Here is a 19,028-nt window from a genome sequence, read left to right as displayed (position 1 = left end):
TTTGCGAAACGCTTAATAATTTTCCAGGTAGGGCGTCGTGCGGCACCGCGCGATACCATCCGCGTCGAAAAGTTTCACCGTGGTAATGCATACGGGAAACAAGAAGCCGCGGGAGAACTTTCCGCCCGACGATTGCCCGGGAGAACAATTTTTATTCCGCGTCCACGGCCGCGGGACAGGGTCTGCCACGGTCTCCGGGCACATAAATTATCAGCAGCTTCGTACGTATAATTTGTTTACAGGCTGGCTTGGCTTGTACCGTAACGACGGGTATTTTTAAAGCGTCTACAGCCGGTTCTTTGTCTTCTGTCCACCGTCTCGAACGATTTACGGCTATCTCCGATGTGATAACGTACGATGCGAATCTCCGGGAAGGGCGCTCCGTCGATTGCGACCGGTTGAATCGAGGACGAGCTCATTTATCATTGAGTGGTTTCGCAATTTTATTGGGCGATGGATACTCATTGGGGTAAATTAATTTCCTTCTCCAAGGGAGAGGTAAATACTCTTTGAAAAAGTGGTAGGATAATTGAAATGAATAGGGTTATCAATTAGCGTTCCTGTAGGGTTGCTAATTAGGAACGACTCGTAGCAATGAACGCGAGATATCAAGTAAAGTATGGATACAATATACTCTTGCGGAACATTTGCAATTTATTAAAGCAGAAAACACGCGTCAAGCTTGTTTACATTGAAGTTCACTCGACACAGACAGATTTATCGTCTTGGACGGTAGTAAACAGCGCATCGGCTTCATCGCGCGCCTGCACCCCTTTTTTCCCTCGCGACGGTACACCGTGAAGAACTCGCCGGCACCCTCATTTAATTTCTCACAATAGATCCCCCGCGATGAAAAACGTTAAACGGTGTATCGCGAGTCGCCACTTTGCTCGTGTAACGGGACTGTGAAAGACGAGGGGGAGGGTGCAATTTAACCCCTATCCAGCCCAAGATTTGACAAAGTACCAGAGCTTCTTGGTCGACGGCGTCGTGAGGAGCAGACGCTCCTATTATCTTCTCAGTTGACTGCGAAATTAATCGACGATAGCCCAGTGCAACGTTGCACTTAATCAAGCGTTAAGCGTTTAACCGTGTCACCAATTTTTATCCCAAACAACCTCCGCTATATACAAAATTCAACAATTATATTTGAAGATCGACGGAGAATCACCCAAGCTCCATCCGACACGATTTCTAACCAAAGAGAGCCTCCAGAATTCACGGTACTCGTGCATCTTCCACTTTGCACTCGACCAGCCGCACACAGACCCGAACGGAGCTTACCCTCGATCCACCGTTGCTCCCAATTCGCGTGATTTTTGACGCTGATTCCCAGGGGAGGCTCGGGACGACCGGTCTTAGCCCGATCCGACGGCGGCAGCCGTGAACGAATATCGATCACCATCGAGAGAGGCAGCCGCGCGGCGGTGTATAGATTAGTTTGAAACTCGAATCAATTATACGCACGGCGAGGAGGAGGCGGCTCGGTCGGCCAGCCAAGCTCGGTACACCAAATCTAATTAGTAATGCCGATTTAGCAAACCCTAATTGCGCGCCAACATATCACCGGCAATTTATGCGACGCCCCCGTTATGAATCAACCCGGCCTACACCCCGCGTGTTTTCCCGTCCAGCCACCCCAGGAACCCCTTTTCCGACGGCCGCTGCGTACCACCGCGTTCCACGCGCACGCCTTTCGCCCGCCGATTTCATATTAATTTCCATACTTATCGCGGCGATCGTGGCCGGAGGGCGGCTGCATCGCGCGGCGAAATCTCCTCTGATGGCGTTCGCCGACCGACTCGATTAATGCCGCCTGATTCGAGTATGCTAATGGCGAACACGTTCGCGCGTATTACCAACGCTGTTTTGCTTGGAGCTGGTTAACAGAGGCTGGTCAGGAATTTTGTAGCTGCGCAAGTATGAGAAGATACACCTGTGGTCAAAGGACTGCAAACAGGAGATCGATCATAGATGGGAATGATGGGAATGGTATACTGTGAAATCAGCAATTGACTTACCCGTCACGGTTGTAAAAAGCGTCCAGTTATTGCTATCTATCCGTGGGTAGTCGTATCGGCGAATAAATTAGTCGTTAAAATCGAATGCGATCAGCGAGTGGAACTAGTCCATCGACGATCCGTCATTACGTCAGTTTATTAACGCGATCGCGTCGCCGTGCGAACGTTTTAATAGCGACGCTGATTTTACAACCGCTTTGTTCACGGTTATAATATTCATTAGCGATGTTTTGGACGCCGCGTTACGTTCCTAAAGCGGTCGATAATAGAATGTATTTTCTTGCATCTTTATTAATCCATTCGAGCTAGCTTTTTATTGGTTAAATGGTTATTTACAGGCTGCTTCATTTGTACTGGTATGATCACATTGTACATTTATTCGCAATTATTAATGTAATATAGAATATTAATTTATAAGCTATCAAATTGTTACATTACATTGGTTCGTTATAATTTTTAGTCGAATTATTTTGGTAACGATCAATTTTACACGTTGCTGTGAGTTGTTATTATTATTACAACGTTCAAACATAATTCGTTGGCAAGCAATTAAGTGATAAATAATGAGGAACAAGTTTGTGGTAATATGTTGTTAATTTATTCCGATTTGTTTGCTCAACGTGATAATATAACGAAACGTGGGATCGATCGACACGCGCTGCCCTCAGTGACTGCTATTAACTGACCAGCGAGCCTGCGACAAATTTAAATTGATGATTACTGCAGCCCCATTTTTCGGTTTATTAACTTCAGCCGGTTATTTAATTGAAGGAAATGATTAATTGATAGCACACACTCGACGTCCGAACCACGGTGAAAGTTGAAATTTCGCCTGTTACCAGGTATAATCGAATCTGTGTAGGAATGTATCGATTTGTCCCGTTATTGGTCACGGTTCATCAAGAACTGACCTCGAACGAGGAAGGGTGGACGAGAAAAAAAAAATAAAAATTAATCGTTACTGCAACCCGATTTCAGTTTATTAGTTTCCTTTCACTAGCTGCATCGGGAGGAGTGATTAATCGTCCGACGTTCAATGGTTAATTAATTGAAAGCTTATAAAAATCGAAGCTGGTGAAAATGCGTGAACAAAAACAGCGAGATTATTGCGATAAAAGAAGATCGACAGTGGCAATTAAACATAGGAAACCGCTCGCGCGGCTCCAAAATGGAAACTTCAACTGCAACGAGTATAATGCACAGACACCGAAGGGAATACTAATAATGAAAACAACGAACAGTATTATGGTAAGAGCGGGAATAACACCAGGGGATGAGAAAAAGTTCCCGCAAGTGAAAAATACGGACAGAAGTTAACGATCCGATTAAGTCGGATGTAGCGATTAAAACTGCACCGGACCCGGTGATTAAATTGCGAACAAGCTGGAAGTTTGCGTTGGGTAATTGCAAAGCGACTTCTTCCAGTCCCCTTTTCTAACCCCTCTCTAACGCCCGCGCGTAATTAGTTCGTCGAAGTATCGATAATGCAATCCCAGCGTTTAAAATCCCTCGTTCGTCGCGATAAATTCGCCGATCGAATCGGCCACGCGTAAATAATCATTCGCGAGATTTCCGCGAAAACGTTATTACGCGTCGTATTAAAAGAATTGATGATAATAGGTCTCACAAATTCGAGGGAACCACCCTCCGTGGGGACGAATCGTCGAATTTTTCCAGAGAGCTGCCATAATTTCGAATAATCGAAAAGTTCGACGGGCAGGAGAAGTTCTGACAACTCAATTCGCCTCGACAATTCTTCGGTGAATATCGCGGCCGGGTTCCATCTCCGTCGAAGAAGTTACTTGTTTGCGCGTCATCTGATCTCGTTGAAATTCAGGAATATGATTAATTTCGCTAAAAAGCATTGCCAATCTCGGGAAGAATGCAAACTGTAATACTTCTAATAATTTCACGAGCAATGCTATTAATTTTACTGAAGGCATCGCGTATTTCGAAAGCAATCTGCACTACGATGTTGCTAATAGTTTCATAAGCACTTTCAAGTTTGACACGTAATTACAACGCAACTAAGATAAACCACATCGTTTTCAACAATGTTGCAAATCGTTCCGAAGCGTTTCCGTAGCTTTCGTGAACTCCTGAAATAATCTCGACCGTGCTCGAGGGATTATTTCGCGTCAATTCACGTAACATCGCAAATTACTTTTACATCATTAGCAACATTACATTCACAATATTCTACAAAATGGTTTGTCATCGCTAATCGCAGACAGAACGGCACTACATCAACTTGACGTAATTTCATCTCGTACATATCTAACGCGGACACATCGCGTCCAGCGTATAATCGTCTTACATTAAACCAGGCGTCTGACCGCACGCACCCCTAAACTACTTAAACATGTGTCTATAGTGGACGCAGCAATATAATCCATGGCAGGTTAACTGTAACTGTTCTATTATTACCTGTTGCCTGTCAATCCCCATAAGCGTTACCTGTCCGAGGTAAATTCCGAATTAATTCCAGTGACTGAACTTAGCCCCTCTTCATGAATGTCAATCAGCCACCGGTTAAAACGCGGAAAAATCGTCAAACGGGTCTAGAAATTGGCTCGATCGATTTGACGATAGGAGGATAAATAGAGAACGTTCAAAAAAATGTTATCAGACCGCGATGGCCAATTTGGTCGCTTTGGTACGAGGCTACCGGATGGCGTATCTGAAATTTATGGTATTGGCTTTGGCGACCGTTCCGCCAATAATAAGCAGCGGCTGATTTGATCAAGTGTCCCTGCACGGCTCAAAGTGTCCTCGATGAATATATTTGCCGGGTAAATTACCTGAGACGAGCCCCTGTAATTTCTTAATGAGATAAACCGCTGAATCGAAGACACGAGAGCCGATGTCTCACTTTCAACTCGATTTATCTGACAAAGAGGTACGCGATTGAATTGAGCGGTTAAAATAACGCAGTTATTATCGCGACGTACGAATTAAAAGCCGTGGTGAAACAACTTTCACGACAGGTTAACGTTTCAAATGCAAACCGTGAAACGTTTTCACGTTACGACTTGGTTCGCCGTGAAATAAAAGTTAGGATCTTTATACGGGTGCGGGTGTTACACAGCCCGCGATAAACCATAAGGCGTGCGTTTCGTTGCGCTTTATTATTATTTTCCCTTTTGATTGTTACGGTACATATACGTCTTTCTTTTTATTGTCCCCATGTAAAGCTGGACTTTCGTTTAACGTTATACAGCTTCAGCCGAAGAAATAGTTTGCGAGACTAACGAGAAAATGTGCAAAAACATGTCTTGTTCCATTTTTCTACGTGCGGAAAGCATGGAATAGTTTCAGCGCAAAATGCAACCATTATTCGATACAAAAAACGATGCAGATATAATCTCTATAGTCTCTCAAAGCAGAGGGATCACATCCTCCCTTAATTAGATACCATTTTCGATACATTCGTTTGGGGGATCAAGCTTTAATCTACCAATTACTCTTTTAACAAGCTCGCATGTTGGCGCTACAAAGATTTGCTTTAAAAAAAACGAGCAAAACCCCTCGAACTTATTTTATATAATCGTACAAAGATTTTTCTCGAAACTGAACTGCTCATCGCATCGTAACATTCAACTTCTCCACCTTTGAACTTTGCCCAAACCAATCAATTAACTCGCCGCGAAGAACAATAACAGAGCGTCCCTTAATCATACTTTTTCTAGCCGTAAACACTCTTGAACTCGGCCACGGACCCGAGCCGAACTTTGGCCAGCAAATTCTTCGTGTAGAACTTCTGCAGTATCATCGCCCCGTAAAACTTGTCGAGGTCTTTGACCCGTCGATGCAACGAGGCCTCGCTGGCTGTTAGCAGAAGCGTGTTCCACGGCGTCCACTCCTCATCGTTTCGAAATCTAACCAGCCTCAACTCATCCAGGCAGTCGTTCTCCGAAATCGCCGATTTCCCGTGCCAAATGTCGTTCACCAAACGACAAACGATCCCCTCGTCGATGGCGAAGGCCAGGCTGGTGTGGCAATGCATTCTCGCTTCGTGACGCCTGACGCTGCGAAGCAACCGCCGATACGGCTCGAGCATGACCCGAGGTTCCGTCCGAACTTTTACGCGCAGACAGTAATTACAGGAGAACGAGCGACGATGGTTCTCCCGCGGAAACTTCTCCACTGGCAACAGTCTACCGCAACCCCTACAGACGACTTTACAACCCGCCTGGATCCGACTTAAATCTTCGCGCTCGTTTCTCAAGGCCTCCCTGGCCAGTCGCAGAAAAGCCATCTTCAGTCTACTCCTCAGCCAGTTCAACTTGCTCCCATCCACATTGCGATTTAAGAGATCCACCTCTTGGTCCAATAAACGAATCACTTCATCAGACGCTTTACACGTGTGCGTCTCGATATCCTTCCTCGCTCTGTTCAACGCCTCTAGCCGTTCCTCCACGCTAGTATACTCCTTCGACAATTCATCGAACGTGTCTCTGAAACCTCTGGCTCGTTGCACGCGAAGAGTGTCTACAAAAATCGGTTCTCCGCGAGCGTTCCTCCAGAGAACCGGTTTCGACAGATCGTCCAGGAACTTCTCGTACGATCTCTCCTTCTTTCGCAGCTTGACCCTCGTTTTCATCGCGTCTATGGCTCGCAGCAACTCCACCTCCTTCGACAGGATTAGGCTACCCAGGGCGAGCCTGGACGACTCGAACAACTGCTCGGCGGCCGCCTCCGTCTCGCGACACCGCCAGCGGTCCAGCAGATTGTACAGCAACTCGAAGTCCGCTGTGGTTCTGGGCGACGTGCGGTTTAGTATCACGAAATCCTGGCTGCGATAGCACCCCGGCTCCGGATGTGTTTGCCCTGACTCCGTGTTCTTAACGCCGGCTGAAACGCTGACCGGGCGGCTCGCGGTTTGCCGGTCACGGTGAGCTCTGCGGGCAGCGTCCGACACGGGACGTTTGAACAGGTGTTCCGACGGATTTCGTTCGTCGCTGGAGTTCACGGCTACGAGTTGTCGATACCCAATTCGAAATGGGCGGGATTCTTCGCGGGCACGTTCGATCGCGCCAGGAAATTCCAGGGTTTAGGCTAAGTTTAGGCGAACGTGACCGCGGAAGTTGTGGGGGTTGGAGAGGGCTCTTAGATGCACGGGGTTTGGCGGGTATCGGATTGTCGTTTCGCGCAGGGAAATTTAAATTAGAATAGTTTGCGCGAAATGTAATTTGTACAGCCCGATTTGATATACCAACTTGGTATTTCGTTTGGAAGAAAGTTGAAACGAAGTTAGAGATGGCTGCAGCGATCGCGCGGTGGCTTAAATTGATCTCAATTATGTTAAATTATTACTTGTAATCTCTAAACGACCGGGATCAAAAAGTTTCAGCGCCGGTCTTGAACACTAACTCCGTGGTCCCTCCTTCTGACCTACTTATCCGACGAGGACAAATTGTGTATCTTCCTCTATCGTCAAATTTTACTTCCTCCTTCGTAGCAGCCAGGACAATTAGTTAATAAAATTAACCGATTTAATAAGGCTACGTGATTCTACGCCGGCGAGGGATATGCAAAATCCCTTCCACGCTTCTCCAGCATTCTACTTTACCTACGCTACTTTAACTTGCATCGTCTACAACTTCACCTGTAAAACCTCTGTATCTTTACGACGCTCTCCAGAATCTTCTCGTTCGAGGGATCCTTCAAGCTCGAGTCCTCGAGAGTGCTCCCGTGGAGTCTGCCTCCAGCCCCGAGATAGAGACCCGTCTGCACCCCAGCGTCGCGTTCCATGTTCGTAAACTTGTCCGCGGTGAACCTCGTCTGCACCCTTTTCTCGTTCCTATCGCCATTCCGTCCAGTTTGGGTACTCGCGTTGTAGTAAACGGTACCGGTAACCCTGCTCCTCCAACCGCCCAAGAATGGCCTCGCAGTGGTCGTCGGGTTCTCCATTTGCATTCGAGTCGTTCGGTTTTAAACGGTCAGAAACAGAGCGGGGCACGGTCGATCGGTGTGGCTACAGGAAAAAAGAAACGCGATCGTGAAAGGATAACCGGAGGCTGAAAGCTAGCCGGGGATAATGGTAATGCGGGCAGTAAAGGAAATTACTGTGGCACGGTTTAAAGGATTCGCCCAGAGGACCGCGCAGTCCGCCGTTTTACAATTCCAAACGAGCGTTGTTTGGACAGTGACGAGGGGGCGGGGGCGCGGTTGAAATTGGCCAGGAGGATTTAGATAATCGAGAAGTTGTTTTCGCGGACGCGTGTCTTCTTACCGTTTTCTCTGGCTTCTCTTGTAAGACAATAATCGTGCCGTTTTAATCCCCCCTGATCCTGTCCGGACAACTTTCTTTTCGAGGCTTCTACACGATTCCATAACAAGCTCCAGTCAGCCGAACAGAGGGTCGCGCAAGAAGCTTTACCGTTCCGTTTCTCCGCCTCTTTACCAACTAGATACCTCGGGTACAAATGTTTACCCGTTCTGCTCTTTGAATGAGATATCCCGCGACTCGATGCGCTGTCGTTCGCGTCGCGCTCTGGGAGAGATATCAACCGTATCTTTTCAGTAGAACGCGAGATATGTTGTCCGAAACATTGCACGAGCGGCACAGAGGCGCGTGTTATCTCGACCGCGGATTACCATAATAGATGAATAATAACTGAGAGAGAAATACCAGCGTTATCTGGAAAAGATACAAAGAGTAAACGATGACAAAGTAGTGGTGTGCAGTTGCCCGCGTTACCATGAACAGCAACGCCGTTTCCGGTCGTTGCGGTTGTGTACCCGGCTCCAGGTAATAGCAAGATCAACACGGAATCCATAACTTAAGCTGGTTGGCAAATGCGACTCTGAATCGTCGTTACAAGTGCGTCGCAAACCAATGGCCATCTGATGCGGCGTAAACAACGCACGGCGACATTAGGAGCCACGTGGCGCATTGTAAACATAACCACGTGCCATTAGCAGGCCTGTAGGGTAATGTAAATGCGACGGGGCGACATTAGAAATCACGTAGCGCAAGCAGGGGTTGCGGCGGGGCTGCCAGCCTCATGCCAAGCACCGCAAACAGAACCGTGCGCCCCGTTAAAGACATCCCCATCCGTCTCGCGATTCACTGTTGACCTCTTTCGTCGTTTGTTCCTGATTCGCGTCTACTTTTCTCAACGACAATTTACATTTCATCTCGCAAGAAGCGTAGGAGTCGCGTTGACAGATAATGAAGGCGCGATATTCTTGGCACGAGTAACTTTCAAGACATTAACAAGTTTCGAACAGCCGCGTACGCTTCCTCGAGGGCATTAGTTTCCAGCCGGTAATGGGCAATGAAAAAATCGTAAACGCGCGAACTTGCCCACTGCGTAACTAAGCAAAAAGCGTAAATATTATAGCGTCAATCATCGATCGTCCGCGTGTCGCGTCATAAATTCGACCATAAACGTGGCGTTATCGGCGACCGCTTAGCGTGGCATAAATTTCGCCGTATACGAACGTGGGCCGGCGCAAATTCGATCATAAATAAGTGTATTGCCAGCGTAAATTCGACCGCAAATAAGTTGGTCGAGTGGCATGGTCAGAAAGTAGTCCATGTCCGGCCGTAAAACGGGACGTAACGGACGAACGACGTATGCGCCAAATTGTTTCGCGTGATCCAAATCAATCGATCGGCTCTGTTGAAAAAAAAGGAGGGTATACGTTTGATGACGCATGGTGAGCGAGAAATTTTCTTCAGCCGCAGTTTCGAGTTGTAAACTTCCCTTAATTCGGACCCGATGCGACGCTTAATTCCTCGTTACCCCTTCGAACGTCGGCGAGAGCTTAGCGTTCGCGGTGAACAGAGGAATGCACCCCTTCGAGGTTTTATGGCTAATGGAAATCCAGCTGGTAATTCCTGGTACTCGCGGAACTATGCCAGGCGAGAACCTGTAGAACCGTAAAACTTATGCGCCGAATGCATGTTACATTCAACTCTTTCTTCTCCGTTCAAACATTGAAAAATTTAGAAACGCGCATGCTTATCCTCTACCTTTGATTTTGAAATTTAAAGCTACAATTTGTGTTAGACGCGAGCAAGTTTAAGTGAATCGCTCCCGAGAAATAAGTTCCGTTTGGAGTTTGTTCTGGATCCAGTTCTCATTTCTATACCGATCGTTCGACGAATGAATGAGCGCTCAATTAGAATTCGTGAAACGCTGTGTAACATCGGGAATCAATTTTGCATTCGTAAACTGGTGCTTCCTATCAGGCGAACTAAGTGTTTACTTTTTGCTTATTAAACGCTCCCGGTTGACTGAACGCGGGAATTTAATTTCTCTTTAATTGGATCGCCGGCAGCTGACTGCGCGTACATCTGCACATGAAATATTCATGATCCCGCGGAAAGGCGACCGAGTCAAAAATGCATGAATCGCAGCAACGAATCCAGTGTTGGCACGTTTCTTCTTCGAGTCGCTTTTCATGCGCAACTTTGTTACTTTTTGTTAACAGAATACGAGCACGGACGTCAATCTCCACGTCCACGATGCATTCGAATGCAACACGCAGCGAGGAGGCGACACGAATTTATAAAATACCGTGTAATTAAGAATGCATCTTTTATTTCTTCCCATTTTCGACCCTACCGCTACCACTACCACGACCAGTTCGTTTATATTTCACGCTCGGTTACTTATTTACACTTTCAATAGACGATACCTTCTTATTTACTCTTAAAATACACCAGCAAGGTACATGTTTAGCATAATCCCTTTCTTGAAAAAATTTGTACCTCATTTTCTAGCAATTTCTTTTTCGCCGCGGCCCCTTTTGCTTTGAGAACTTTCCAGGAAAAAATCTCAAGTGTACTCGAAGATTGAAAGGCTCTTTAATATTTTAAAGATATTTCAAGAGTAGTTTTAGTTGTTAATTTAAAAGGTTCTTGTGCCAGGATCGGAAGGCCCCTCTGGAGAAAGAGCTTCCCTGAATAATTTAGAAATATCGCGGTTTTTCGAAATTTTTCAAGCGCAGCGACTCCCTTTCTGCGCGTTATGAATTATTTAACGGAACTAGGGGTTGCTAAGAGACGACACGAACGCAAAACTATTTGAACAGATCGCCGGAGGTGGCGAAGGAACGCGAAAAGAGAATCGGCGATGTAACGGCTTCGCTGGCGATACGCAAAATCTCTCGCGCGATGGTTTTTCATCCCCCTGTCGGGATTAAGGTGCGCTTTTTCTCGTCGAATTCAGGTAGAAATATTCTGAAACAATATTCCGCCGCCATACGTTAATAACACGGTGGAATTCCATTGGAATTTATACTCGACAATAGCCTGACGAAAATATTCTCAAAATCCGAAGGGAGGAAACCGAAGGAAATGTTATGAATATTTGAATGAAAAACAAAGAGAGACGCTCGAAGTGTACGCTCGTACCAGGACGGATAATTAGCGGAGGCGATAATTAAGGCACGAGTTTCGCGGGTAATGCCGCAACGAATCGTTGAAAAATCAAGATTCAGAACGGGATATAATTATCTTTTACTCGCTAAATTCTGTGCCGACTAAATCAATAATTAGCATTAAAAATTAGCTTCATTACGCGTAGATTAACTCGAGCAAATTAACTAACACGTGAAACGCAAAATACAGTAAAGCACCGCATAAATGAAGAAGCAACGAATTCAAGCATAAATTAAAATAATATATATACGCAAAGGGTGTTACCCGTTTCCAGTGTAACCGAATTTGCATTAAATGCAGCTTGATTAATGGGTTAATGAACGATGCGCGTAAAAAGCAGTAGCGAGCTTCCTCGTTTTTTTTTTTTTTACCTCCCAGTAAATTACTTTTATAACGTCGGTGTTTAGCAAACTGAACTGGTCCCACGATTATTCATCACTCGTTCCACCGCCATTCGTCGTCGTAACCGTGAAATTTATCGTCACTCGTCCCGTTCGACCGTAAATTGGCCAACGACGCTGGGCGTCGCGACTCGTGCACCAACGATAGCAGCGTGCCTCGAAGTAACGCGTGCTATTAGATTTATCGGAACGACGGCGTGGCACATCGGAAAAAAAGGAAACAAAAAAAAGAGAAAAGGGAGAAAGAAAAGCGAGACACGGGTCCCAAAAGCAGCCGGACAGAGAAGAACGAAGCTTTTAATGCGACGTAGTCCATATAGGAGACCTCTGCACGACCAGAAAGCTCAAAGCCTTAAATCCAGCGTTGCCAATGGCAACCTGCTTGGTCGATCGGTCAAAAGCACTTTCTAGTCCATTATTTTGCGATTTTATATATCCCTCGCTCAAAAGAGCCTCACTTGTGCGCCTCCGATACGGCAAACGATATCTAAACCACGGATTATCCATCACGTCGGGAGAAAGGGGTAATTTTGCGACGATTAACGAGTTTTAACCTTCCCGTGAATTCTTTCTCTCCCATTTTATATTCGTTCCCTCTTGTTATACTTTGTCCGTAGAAATACTTCTCCAAAGAAAATGAAGAGGAACGTTTTAATTCGATTTTATTGAAAGGAACACAGTTCTCACGAGACCTAGAAGACGGTTGATTTTTCAGAGAACATCGTATAAACTGAAAATATGTTGGCCACGGAACACATCACGGGAAAAGGTAATCGTTTACTTTGATCGCCGGTTTATACACCGCTCTGTCCTCGACCTTATTAAACTTGTCTCGAAACTCTTTCTCGAGTCGTCTGAAGTGTCTGAAAGGGATTCAATCGATACGTTATTTCTACTCCTCCTAGTATACTAACTCCTCGAGCTGCGCGTGCACGTACTTGAACTGATTTTTCGCTAACTGATGAGACAACTGAATTCTCTCGACAAGTGGTCTCGAGTACACGCTCGTAAGATCCTTGATCCTGCAATGGACCTCAGCCTCTTCCTGTGTCAGAAGGATACAATTCCACGGCGACCATTCCTGATCGACGTCGTATCGTACGATTCGCAGCTGAAAGAGATCCTTGTTCTCGCTGACGACTGAGTGGCCGTGCCAGATATTGTTCACCAGATGGTGCATGTCGTGTTTTTGCATCATAAACGCAATAGCCGAGGGTGATTCCCTTTTCCTTTCCTCGGAACGCACGCAATTCAATAGGAACACGTAAGGATCGTAGCTTACGTGCGCTATATTCCGTTCGCGTAGCCAGGTACATCCTTAAAGGGTCGAACGATTATTTAAGTAGGAAGCATTTAACTCAAGCAACGTTCGATGTAAGATGAAACAGACGGTACCAGTACAAATAGCCAGCCTCTTCATTCTTCCGTGAACGGTAAATTTATGCTTCGGAAGTAATTTCAAGCAACTGTGACACAATCTAGTCGCAGGCTCGATCGGTTCGCGTAGCTTCTCGTCGTCCACGTTCTTGCAGAAGTCCTCGTCGTTGCTCACGCAACAGCACGAGTGCGACGTCCGTAAAAAGTTCAAATAACTGTCTGGATCGTGAAAAAGAAATAAAAAATAAAGTTTTAGTAACAATTCCTTCACCAACTTTGGTCGTCACAAGATAGAATCTCACAAATGATTTTTTCTTACAAACTACCCTCTCGCGAAAGTAGTCCAGCTGCATGCCTTTCATCCCTCTTGCCAAGTAGGTCAGTTCCTCGTCCAAGAGCCGTATCAGATCAAACGCAGCCACGCAGTTATGCGCCTCTAACGATTTCTTCAGTATTGTGAGCACCTCCATGCGTTGTCCTCGAGTGACGTCGTAATTAGTTAACGAATCGTAAATGATCTTCAATTCCCTTGCCTTCTGGTTCCTCGTGGTGTCCATTTCTACCAGCTTCCGCTTGTAACCCTCCCATACGATGGGCTTGCAGTTCGCCGTGACGAATTTCACGCGTTTCCGGTCCCTGTACCGCTTCCTCACCGCCTGCCTCTTCTGGTCGATTTCTTTGAGCATATCCACGGTTTTCTTCAAGATCGCGCAATTTTCCGCACAGAACGCTGGTCTGAAGAAACGTTGCTTTGCACATTCGAGACGATCGCGTCTCCACTTTTCCACCATTTCGTATAACATGTCGAAATCCAATCGTGTTTTGGGATCGATTCTTCGTAGAATTTCTTGCTGATGCCTCTTTCTACGGGATGGATTAATGTAACGCATTCTAGCACAATTTGCACATTTTATGACTTCTGAACAGTTCGCACCTGTACATCAATATCTTCTCTGCTTCGTATTGGTTGCAGTTCTGTACTAACTCTCGATATTGTCTGGCGTATTCTTTAATGTACTTCCATAACTTGTATATTCTATAGTTTCTTTGAATAATTCGAGCTTTTCCATCGTAGTCCAGCCGCTTCATCATTTCTTCATGCGTTTCGTACGGTTTCGATGTAACGTACTTATCCGATTCGCTCGATATAAAACAATCCGATCTGAGCGAATATAAAGGTATATCAGTAAAGAAGATGCATAGAAAAATAAGGTGATAAAAATATTTTCTGCTCTTTTCAATTTAAATAAGAAATATAGCGCAAGTACCGCCCCATTTGTGTTGGATGATGACATGGTGTTTGCGTAAATACTTCTGTCCAAGAAATATACTGCACTTTTCTGCTGCATTTCTCCTTTATTGGTTTTCTTAATGGACCTGTCTGGGACTCGGCGTTTAAATATTCTACTTCGGTAATTTTATGCCTCCATCCTCCCAAATAGGGTTTCTTTATTCTTCGATCCTCCACTTCTACGCAGCCGCAACAAACCATTTTTAAGTTCTTCAAGTTTTAATTATGCAGAATGGTTTAAATAAACTAGGGTTCGTTTGATTTAAGAATAGTAGAAAATTGTTTCATTTGGATTCGGAAAGTAATGGACTGGATACTGAATATAGGTTCGAGCTAACAAAAATAGTATTCGTGTCATTCAATTTTTTATCGATACGATTAACAAAAAATGAGTAAAATATATTAGATAAAATGAACAAGTATCATTTTGGATTATCGTTTTTATTATACGTACATCACTTTCTCACATGAATTTCGTGATTTACAAGTACTTTATGCTTTAATCGTTAATTCTCGATTAAAGTTCAGTGTTTCACTTCAATGTTACAATTCTCGTTTCTGTACAGTACAGAATTTAATAACGTGTAAACGATAACTAGGTTTGCCTAAAATATAGAGAATACAATGCTCAGAGACGCAAAGAACTTAGGTCAGTTTAGTAATTAATAAAGTTACAGAATTCTTATAGTAAAAAAGATTGTTATCAGAAACAGTATATTTCATAGCTGAAGCTCGAAAATATAATGCAAAATATTGCATATGTCACTAACAAGAACTGTTAACAATTTCATTGATAAGATGTGTGTTTACTATACAACATTTTAAGAGACTATACATTCTATACTTTTTTTTTATTTACATTTCACAACGATCTGTTAAACTTCACGAACCTTATTCCTCAAAGGATCGACACATTCATTCTTGATATCCACATGAACTCACTTAAAACATATACAATTTATGATAAACTATATACAAATATCATATTCAGTTTTTATAGAAATTTATCCACAAAATATGTACGACAAATAATACATATCTGTACAATGAAGGATGTATCGTTAATAAAACAAAAAATGAGGACGGGGAGAGCTCTAAAGATTGTATTAAACGAAAAATAAAAGGCATCAAAAGTCAACACAAAAATATTTTTTTGCTTGATTAAAGCTAGAATAAATAATATGTCATTTATATAGCATGAAACGATGGCCGTCACAGATGTTTTAGGTTAATTTTATCAGTGGGAAATGTTGATGACACGAGAAATCGAATACTGGAGGTTCTTTGGAATCCTTCTTATGCCCGTCAGCGAGTAACTTTAGAACCACGAAATTTGTTTTCGCCACTTTTAGCAAGTCGTTAATCTGTAAATCAAGCGTAAAAAGCATAATAAATAAAAACATGTTTAATGGAGGCACAACACTTAACAAAGGCTTGACAATTATTTACCTCGTTCACAGTAGTAGCGTTCGGAGGATAAAGAGACAACGCGCGTTCCAACATATTTCTAGCCTGATGAAAATGACGGCAACCGGCTATGTACAGCATCTCACTAGTCGTTTCCTAGGAAAATGAAAATCAGAAAGAAATGCTCTTTACTATTTCGTCAAGAAAAAAAAGGAAAGATGATTACACTCACGTTTCTTTTATGCATCTGTGCATTAGTCATGTCTAGGAATTCTTGATAATGTACTGGCGGCGGAGTAAGTAATGAAGAAAATGGTAATAACCTGTGCTCATACCTAACTCGTTCCGAGTCAAATTGCATTTCGGGAAATGGTATTTTACCATCCATGCGGAAACCAACTAAAGCCTATAAAATAATAGGTCATAATAAATGTAAGAATATCGTTATGTAAAAGACTGTATGTATAAATCTTACTTTGTAATATCCTCCGCATATATTCTGCATAGCTTGATACATTAATATTTCCAAATTGTATGGTCTCGACGTTGATTTTTTCTTCTTGTTTTTCGCACTCTTTTTACCTCCTCTACCTTTGTGTGCATCGTTATGTACATCTTGTTCCATTAAAAACGAATTGGCCCTTGTGATAGCAGATACAAGCCATCCGTAAAGAAATTCATACAGATACCAAAATATGTAGTGATATTCATGTACTGAATACAATTCTAGCTCGAAGCCGCTTAACAAGTACATGACCATTACTCGTAGCGTATGATACAAAATCCATGTTCCGAAACAAGCTAAGTGCGATCTAGGTGTATCACTTTTTAACCACAGAGTATGTAAAAACCCATCAACTCTTTCAGCCTGTTACAATTTTTAAATTACAATAAGTCTCGAGAAATAAAACGTACCAACGAATTGCTTTTTAAACATACTTCATCCTGCAACGTGGCAAAATCCTCCAACAAGTGCGCTAGTTTATCTCTCTGTCTTGCTCTATTATGACCAGTTAATTGCAGTAAACTACCAAAAACGCCAACGCAGTGAGATAAGAAGCTGTCAACATATTCCTTGGCTTGATGATTTTGAAGCAACGTGCTCTTTGGCATTAATACCGGTGGTGCTATGAAATTTCGCGCCGCATCTTTCAAGACATCGGTAAAATTTTGTACGCCGAACACCCGATTTGTTGTAGGCAAGTAAACAATTTGCAGCATTGATCTTGATAATATACATGGACTTTGCCGTGAGAATTCTAAAAAAAAGTCCTAAAAAGAAATCAGTGTACTTGGAATTTATACCGAAAATTTCGATTTACTTATAGATCGTTTCTTACCAAAGCCGCATGAAATCCACTCTGATTAGTGATCATAGTAACTGTTCTAAATCTATTCAATAACTCATCCAAATATTTTAAAGCCTCTGTTCTTGGTTTTATTTTCGTATACCGTGGAAACGTCGGTGGTAATAATCTTTGATTCACCATGGGGTCAAACCCCATAATATTTGGATAATTCGCTACAATTATAATATAACGAATCACATATTGTTATAGGCAAATCACATAATAATTTGACAAAACTCACATATTTCGTCCGCTTTTTCCCCACGGTTTACCGTCTTAATCATAATTTGAATCATATAAGAACATCTCGATAATAATGTATGACAATCGTTCAGATTTTGTTGCAACTGTTCTTTCTTTCCCATTAACGACAAAATTTGATAAAACATTTTAGTAAATCTAATTCTGGCGTACAGTGCTAATCTATCACTATACTGGAAAACAAAATGAGAATAATTTTACTAATTATTTAAATTCTTAATCATCCAAAGAAGTTCTATATGCTTTGTGCCTTAGTATATGCACTTACTTCTTCTTCGGATACCACGTGATTTGGTTTTATTCTACTCTTCCTAGGTAGTTCGTCTTCTACTTCTCGCAACATGGATATGATTTTCTGTTCTGTAATATCCAGTTGCAATCTATAACCATAAGTAACGCTCTGGAAGTCTTCCTCTTCAAAAACTAATGCTTTATTGACGCAATCTTTAATTATTTCAATTATCTTATATACAGCATAACAAAAGGTTTTCAATGGTTTATCGATTATTTGACTGGGTTGGTGAAGGTACAAGTTAGTGAAAACTGTTTGGGCTAAACTGTGACCCTCCAGCCAAGACACTATACAAGCATATGTTGAATCTATTATTCCAATAATTTCTGACGGAGTCAAATTGTCCAATTTCAACACGCCAGAATCAACAGCCTGTGTAAAAGTGCATGGTTTGTTGTTGCCACGATTACACAGCATGCCAACATCCATTTTTGGATCCATCATTTCAATCGCAGACATCGCCTCGAATAATCCAAATAAGTCATCGCGTAATAGCTCACCCAATTCTAGCTCTAAACAAACATAACAAGAAGATCTCCTTTACTAAAACACAATACTTGTTCTGTTAATTAATGTCATTAATCGGTATAAATTAAAGTTCTAACAGGTAATGATACATAAATGACAACAATAATTTTATTAAATAAAATCGAACGATTACACGAACAGAATCAATCGCGTGTGAATCGAAACTGAACCGAGGATGGAAAGACATAAGGGAAGAAAAAAATAAAAAAAAATAAAAAGAAGAAACAAAAACGAGAGTTTTTCAAAGGAGGAAATTTGTTTCTAAATAGGCACCTGTAATAGCTTCGAAAAATTCCTGGGTAATATCCACCCAAGTGTAAGTGATTTGGTCCAATCTGCAATGTAAATAGACATACAAATTAAAAAATATCTCGAAGAATTACGAGCAATGTTACGCGTTAGGTTATTTTCTTAAAGCCTGATCACAATCGTGGCATTCTTTTTTGAATAGTTTTATACGATTATACGTCAGTTATATGTAAACTTTTTTATTACAACAATATATCACAACTCACTGTGATTCTTTATTTTCGCCCATGTCAACCGAATTCTGTTCCTCCATCATAGTCGCCATTCTTGCAGACTGACCTGTCACATTTAACAGCACTGCCAACAATACAAAACTATCTTATTCTTGCATCGAAAAGCGTAACACTCGACGATTTTCTTTCGCGTCAATAAAGAATTGTTTCATCGTAGCGTTC

At 42.9% G+C, this 19,028-nt stretch overlaps 3 protein-coding genes across 4 annotated transcripts; all 3 read right to left on the bottom strand.

Annotated features, from left to right (window-relative positions):
- Positions 1 to 5,691: 5,691 nt before the first annotated feature.
- On the bottom strand, positions 5,692 to 7,934 carry LOC143424051 (IQ motif and ubiquitin-like domain-containing protein). Its single transcript, XM_076895858.1, is given in 2 exon segments — positions 5,692 to 6,922; positions 7,630 to 7,934. Coding segments are annotated over 2 exon segments (1,536 nt in total).
- A 4,564-nt stretch (positions 7,935 to 12,498) lies between these two features.
- LOC143424050 (IQ motif and ubiquitin-like domain-containing protein) lies at positions 12,499 to 14,688 on the bottom strand. Its single transcript, XM_076895857.1, has 6 exons — positions 14,465 to 14,688; positions 14,131 to 14,358; positions 13,516 to 14,060; positions 13,215 to 13,415; positions 12,758 to 13,136; positions 12,499 to 12,682 (listed from the first exon to the last, which is right to left on the bottom strand). Exons 1-6 carry the CDS (start codon positions 14,686 to 14,688, stop codon positions 12,577 to 12,579), a joined length of 1,683 nt encoding a protein of 560 aa, XP_076751972.1. The 3' UTR covers positions 12,499 to 12,576.
- Positions 14,689 to 14,912: 224 nt separating this feature from the next.
- Naa35 (N-alpha-acetyltransferase 35) lies at positions 14,913 to 19,007 on the bottom strand. Of its 2 annotated transcripts, none has more exons than XM_076895555.1 (10): positions 18,840 to 19,007; positions 18,598 to 18,659; positions 17,773 to 18,308; positions 17,485 to 17,677; positions 17,235 to 17,416; positions 16,834 to 17,166; positions 16,370 to 16,762; positions 16,127 to 16,300; positions 15,937 to 16,050; positions 14,913 to 15,428 (listed from the first exon to the last, which is right to left on the bottom strand). In XM_076895555.1, the coding sequence occupies exons 1-10, from the start codon at positions 18,896 to 18,898 to the stop codon at positions 15,426 to 15,428; spliced, it is 2,049 nt and encodes a 682-aa protein (XP_076751670.1). In that variant the 5' UTR covers positions 18,899 to 19,007; the 3' UTR covers positions 14,913 to 15,425. The 2 variants fall into 2 exon arrangements, with proteins under 2 accessions (XP_076751670.1, XP_076751669.1); XM_076895554.1 differs by lacking the exon at positions 14,913 to 15,428 and adding an exon at positions 15,569 to 15,851 and having other exon boundaries at positions 18,840 to 19,005.
- Between the last annotated feature and the right edge of the window lie 21 nt (positions 19,008 to 19,028).

The sequence above is a fragment of the Xylocopa sonorina genome, chromosome 5 (assembly GCF_050948175.1).
Source record: "Xylocopa sonorina isolate GNS202 chromosome 5, iyXylSono1_principal, whole genome shotgun sequence".
In the NCBI taxonomy this organism is placed as follows: domain Eukaryota; kingdom Metazoa; phylum Arthropoda; class Insecta; order Hymenoptera; family Apidae; genus Xylocopa; species Xylocopa sonorina.
The sequence above is the reverse complement of the archived record's forward strand: the minus strand, read 5'-3'. Positions and strand labels throughout refer to the sequence as shown.

What these genes read in the sequence shown, in the direction of transcription:
- LOC143424050 (XM_076895857.1), bottom strand. Translation starts at nt 14,688, where the DNA reads ATGGTTTGTTGCGGCTGCGTAGAAGTGGAGGATCGAAGAATAAAGAAA. An exon ending in CTTTCGCGAGAGGGTAGTTT is followed by an intron (nt 13,416 to 13,515) that starts GTAAGAAAAAAT and finishes TTCACGATCCAG; the next exon opens with ACAGTTATTTGAACTTTTTA. An exon ending in TTAGCGAAAAATCAGTTCAA is followed by an intron (nt 12,683 to 12,757) that starts GTACGTGCACGC and finishes AATCCCTTTCAG; the next exon opens with ACACTTCAGACGACTCGAGA.
- Naa35 (XM_076895554.1), bottom strand. Translation starts at nt 18,898, where the DNA reads ATGGCGACTATGATGGAGGAACAGAATTCGGTTGACATGGGCGAAAAT. An exon ending in ACGTGGTATCCGAAGAAGAA is followed by an intron (nt 17,678 to 17,772) that starts GTAAGTGCATAT and finishes TTTGTTTTCCAG; the next exon opens with TATAGTGATAGATTAGCACT. An exon ending in TTGCCACGTTGCAGGATGAA is followed by an intron (nt 16,763 to 16,833) that starts GTATGTTTAAAA and finishes AAATTGTAACAG; the next exon opens with GCTGAAAGAGTTGATGGGTT.